Source organism: Elephantulus edwardii, unplaced genomic scaffold, assembly GCF_000299155.1.
Source record: "Elephantulus edwardii isolate Elephantulus edwardi_28Jun2011 unplaced genomic scaffold, EleEdw1.0 scaffold00440, whole genome shotgun sequence".
In the NCBI taxonomy this organism is placed as follows: Eukaryota; Metazoa; Chordata; class Mammalia; order Macroscelidea; family Macroscelididae; genus Elephantulus; species Elephantulus edwardii.
This window is the reverse complement of record NW_006400190.1, coordinates 647056-652541: the sequence shown is the minus strand read 5'-3', so window position 1 is coordinate 652541 and position 5486 is coordinate 647056. Positions and strand designations below refer to the sequence as shown.

At 58.4% G+C, this 5486-nt stretch overlaps 1 protein-coding gene across 1 annotated transcript; it reads right to left on the bottom strand.

The window, feature by feature from the left end:
* Positions 1-3863: 3863 nt before the first annotated feature.
* On the bottom strand, positions 3864-4577 carry CDCA4 (cell division cycle associated 4). The gene has a single exon (XM_006902688.1). It carries the CDS (start codon positions 4575-4577, stop codon positions 3864-3866), a length of 714 nt encoding a protein of 237 aa, XP_006902750.1.
* Between the last annotated feature and the right edge of the window lie 909 nt (positions 4578-5486).

Here is a 5486-nt window from a genome sequence, read left to right as displayed (position 1 = left end):
CCCCCCCCGCCCCCCGGCCACTCTTCCCCTCGGGCATCCTTATCCTTTCCGACCTTTCATCTGCCCTCTCTTGTGACCTCATGTGGGGCCACACAAAAATCAAACAAAGCCATGTCCCCTCACACCCCGCATCTCCTCCGCTGATGGCTTGAGTCTGGTCTTCCTCCGGGTACCCTCTCCCTGCCATGTCTCCCTTCCCATGTAAAGCCCAAAGCCAAGAGACCCCAGCAACTGCCTAGAGGCCCCACACAGCCGGCCAGTGTCCAGTCTCCTGAGCACATGGGACCCCGTCAGAGTGGTGCTTGTGTGTGGAGTAAGGTGACGCAGTAGTTGTCTCCTGACTGGAAGATTTCCTCTATTCTTTCAGCACGTTCTCATCTGGGCGGGAATTTTTAAGTTTGCTTTTCGAGAAATCCCAGGTGAGCTAGCCACTGAAGATGTCCCCACCCTGAACTGCTTCTTAGAAACCAGCAGTGGGGGCCACTGTGATAAAGAACTTACCATGCCCCTAGCCCCCTGCCCTTCGTCCAGATGACAGTAGGCTTCTCTTAAGATGACATCATCCCTGATCCTGCCATCACCTCCACATAGTAGCTCCTCACAGCTGATGAGGTCAGGGTGGGAGGTGTGAATCAGAGGGGACTTGCTTGTGCCAGGGGCCAGTGTGGGTGACCAGGGGTGAAAGTGACTGTGGGAGAGGGCCCTGATCTCACCCTGGAACAGCAGTGGGAGGATCCCCAGAGATCCTATCACCTGGTCCTGTGGACCTACGTCCAGGGAACTCTGGACAACGCTTCAGGACCTGGGCACCACGACCCAGTTCCAAAGCTGCTGGAGTGGTTCCCGCTGCCAGGAGAATGTCGCCCTTGTTCTCGGGATGCATCCCACTCAGAAGGTACTGAGGCACGTTGAGCCTGAACTCCAGGAGAACACAGACTGGGGAGATACCACCTGGGGAGTTACCACTCGTCCATCAGGGGCTGGAGAGCGGGGGCCTGTGGTAGGCACATAGGAAGGCAGCCAGTGGTGGGGGCCATGACAGAAACACAGGGCTCCTGGGTTGTGAGGCAGGAGTGTGAGGACACAGGACAAGGCCCAGCTTCAGTGTCAGTTGTTGGTCCACCAAGGGGACAGCACCTGCTGCTTGCTGGCTGGCTCAGCGAGGCTGGAACAGGAGGGCTCCCCTGGGGTGGGTCTGTGAAGAGGTATCGAGAGGGGTCAGCTCCTCCTGGACAGGACAGGAGTGATCCTGGAGCTGCAGGAAAGGTCTGTCACAAGCAGGGGGCAGTGCCAAGTGTGGCGGGGGACAGATATCCACTTCCCTGGGGAGGTGACTATTCACCACTGACTGGTGGTTAGGCTGTTAATGAGATCAGTGGCTTGCCACGTCCTCCCAGGAGTTACAGTTCCGGAAACCTGCTGGAGGGTCGTACCGATTCGACAGCAGTTGGGTGTGGGAGCTGATGGGGCAGGATCCTGGGGCTCCAAACTCTGACCTCCTCCACGTCAGAGGCTCACATGACAGTTGCATCTCTCCTAGAGCATTTTTGGGGGCTGGGGCCCCAGGCTGGAAGGTCCTTCCCTCACAGAGCCTGAGCAGCCACTGGGTGGAGGCCAGGGTCAGAAGGCCTGCAGTGGGCTGATCCAGACCCAGATGTGAGGAGTCTGTGCCCAGGATACATACTGTGCCAGGCCTCCCAGTGAGGGCCCCAGGACACAGCTACTTATGCAGCGAGTTCAGGGGCCACGCCAGCTTCAGACAGGGGCCCGGACTTCACACAGCCTTGTCTGGAGGAAGACTAACCTGCGGGCACCCCCAAATGAAGAGGAAGCAGCTGTTCTTCCCACATGACGGGGCCTTGGTGCTCTTTAAGAGGAACATGAGCTAAGCACATGGCCAGCAGGTGGGACAGAGCTGCTGCTGGAGCCCTGCCTGCCCAGTGTTAAGTGCTGCTCTGCCCACACCCCAGGGTCTTGGGCGTCTGTAGGGCACCACCTGATCTTAATCATTTCCCATTGTCAGGGCAGTGAAGGTTGGGGAGATAGCTGGTCAGCATTCAGTCCATCTCTGATACCCACCACCAGGGGTTTACCAGGTGGGTGGTACCTGTCGCCTTTACGGAGGTGGGTGCTCTGCTGTTCACCCTGGCTAGCAAGGGCCACATCACCCTGCCCCAAAATCCAGTGCAGCAGTCCAAGCACTCCATGCTGGGGGTCGTGCCCTGGCATCCTCAACCAAGTGGACTCTCCAGTAAAGATTTCCAGAATAAAACTTCCTGGACTGACCCATGTTCTCTTCACTACTGTTCCAAGAATGGTGTCCAACCACCACTCCCAGGTCACCCTTTAGTTTGTTACAGGGTCGCTACAGTTAAGAGGTTTCCAGCAGATGATGGCTGAAGGGCAGTGTCATGGCCACAAGAACATTCCACCTGCTCCAGTATCAGAACCCAGAAGGACAGTGGCACTGGAGGAGGTGGCTTTTGTCCTGAGAAGCAGCATTTCCCAAGCTGGACCCTGCCCAGGTTTGCTGTCCCCATCATGCATGAACACTGAGGGTATGAACAGGATTGAGTAGTTTTCTGGTCCCTGGATGTGTGGAATGGGCCTTCATTTTTGGTCCTGAGCGAGGAAGGAGCTGGTGCTTCCTTGGAGACAGCCAGTGCACCCACAGCCTGAGGGGACAGAGCCAAAGTTCCCACCTGTGGGTGGTAGTCAGACCAAGCCCATTGCCCTCCTAGTCTTGGCCTAAGAATGGGAGTGGGGTTGGGGTGTACAGGGACCCCTGCACAGCCAGCTCATTGCAGAGGTGTGGCTCCCACCAGGTGGCCGTTGGGCTGTGTGCTGAGCCTGCCCTGGGTGCACTTCTTTGCTGGGACTTTGGGAGTGCATCACCATCATGCATTAAGCGGGAGGGTGTGCAGGGCAGGTGACTCCTGGAGCCAGCAGGTCTCCCCTGTAAGTTGGCAGGAAGACTGAAGTCACTGGGCGTAGCACTCACCAAACCTCAGAGCAGGTCCCCCCAGTCATGTCCTGCCCCCAAAGCCCTTCAGATAGAAGGCCCGTCCACACAGCTCCAGATCACTTTATTCTAGACTTTCATTTCAGCTTGGGTTGCTTCCAGCACTTTTCCTGCACCTGGACAGGGTTTCATGTCCCTGAAAAGATTCCCCAGCACCGAGTTGGGCTGGTGGGGACACGTACGAGCACAGTCAGCACAAGCTCAGGTCAGTCGCCACTGCTTGGCGTTTCCCAGTTAGCAAATGGTGAGCTGGCCGTGGTCTCCCAGCTCCCAAGACACACTCGACTTGGTGGTGCCAACACGTGATCAGACAGCCCTGTGATGCCCGACGTCCAGCACTCAGGGCACGAGGGGACACGGACACTAAACCCAGTGCACTGCCTGGATGAACTGGCTGTGCGGAGCACGCTCCCTTCCACCTGAACAAAGTGTCCGGCTGCCAGTGAGCAGAGAACAGTAGAAAAATACTTGAATAGTGGAAAACAAAAAAGCTTAGATTGCAAGTACAAAAGTTAAAAAGACACCTAATGTCCAAGACACAGAAAACACTTAAAATCCATTATCTACCCTGTGAGGCTGGTGCAGCCCATGACCCAAGTTCTTGGGGGCTGCTGCCCAGGACAAGTCAGTGGCCAGAAGTCCACCCTGGTCTAGAAACCATGACAGAGCCTGCCTCCATGCACAGAAGGCGGAGGGGCCAGTCAGGAGGACACTGGCCTTGGCGACAACCAGCTGATCTGGCTGTTCTTCCAGTCCATGGACAGAATGGACTGTGCCTGTGGCCACAGTGAAGGACTGACCAGGCCATAGTGGACTGCTGTGGCCACCCACACAGCTCCTCTCAGGTCTCCACCAGGATCTCCACAATATGGTCGAGCTCGCCCAGGTCAGCCTTGCAGCTGGGGCTGGGGGACACAGCAGACAGGGGCACCAAGCCCTCAAGTGGGTCACAGGGGCTGGGCCTGCCACTGCCCGTCAGCATCGAGTCCAAGTCATAATAGGGACCATCCCTGTCAGACAGCAGATCCTCCATGCTGCTGGGGCTTCTGCTTTCCAGGGTCTCAAAGAGCTGGTCCAGAGACTTCTGGAAGCTTCCCCGAGACCCATCTACTTCCCAGACGCTGCTGGGAGGAGGTCTGGGTCCCTGTGCAGCGGGTACTGAGGGCAGGTCCAGACCTGTGCTGTCCAGGAGGCCCACTGGCAATCCGCTATTGTGGGGCTCTGGCCGCCGCAGCTCCTGCTCGCATGGTGACCGGCACAGGATGTCCGTGGAGACGAGGCGGTCAGGCAGTGCGGGCCCGGGTGTCGGTGGGGCCAGCAGGCGCCAGGTGCCGTCCTGGGTCATGTCCTCCTGGATCTGCCGCACAGTGTTGGCGATGAGGACAGAGCGACACAGGTTGGGCTCCACCAGCATGTGGCACAGCTGCAGCTTCACCAGCGACATGTCCAGCAGGGACTGCCGCTGCAGGTCGTAGGACGCCACGCGGATGCCCGGGGGCCCCGAGGCCGCATCCTCACTGTCTGCACTCTTCCTCTTCAGTCCTCGGGAAAACATCATGTCCTGTGGAGACCAAGCAGAGGTCACTCAGCAGTCACCAGTCCCACCCTTGTGGAGAGGACAGGCCAGCAGCCGCCAGAATGGAGGGGACCCTGTGCCTCTTGTCTAGGCTGGGAACAGACAAACCTGGTGAGTGTGATCACACCACGCAAGAGAGCCCCATGTCCAGTGTAGCCTGGGCAGACGCCCACCTGCCAGTCACTGGTGCACAGCTCTAGGGGATGTCACCCCACACCCATGCACACACACTTCCATCCCCATCTGTACACCTCATCCCACAAACCTCTGCCCCTGGGGGACATCACCCCCATCTCCCTGGAGGACAGCAATATGTCCCCATCTGCATAACCCTTAGCCAGCTTGGTCAGGCCTGTTTTATGCAGCTGGGCCCTGGGTCCCCTAACCTCTGGTTCAGGCCTTGTGCACAGGGGTGACCGTACTGGAACAGTGGACACAGCTGACACAGGTTCCAGCTCTCAGACCACGACTGGCTGAAATGGCAGATTCCTGGGCCCCAGCCCGGGTTAGCTGAGGCCTGGCCAGGACGGGGCACCTACCACCATAGTGAAGCCACGGCCCAGCCCCAAGGTGTGTCCAGTGCACAGCCAGTGGCCCCACGCTCATGTAGGGTAAGGGCCCTGAGGACACTGGAGCTCATGGGCCACACTATGGCTGCTGGGCCTCAGCTGTTCACTAAGATGCCCAAGAACAGCCCAACGTCCACCCAGTGCTGACATGGACGCCCACATGGACCCTCGACACCCACATGAATGCCCGCTGACAGCCTGGCCCAACGCTCACATAGATGCCCAATGCCCACACAGACTGACAGCCCGGCTGGTCATCCACATGGACGCCAACAGCCTGGGCTGCTGCCCACACGGAGCCTGAGCACAGGATCCTGGA

Bases quoted from the DNA above. Each gene is read 5' to 3' on its own strand.
- CDCA4 (XM_006902688.1), bottom strand. From the start codon at position 4,577: ATGTTTTCCCGAGGACTGAAGAGGAAGAGTGCAGACAGTGAGGATGCG.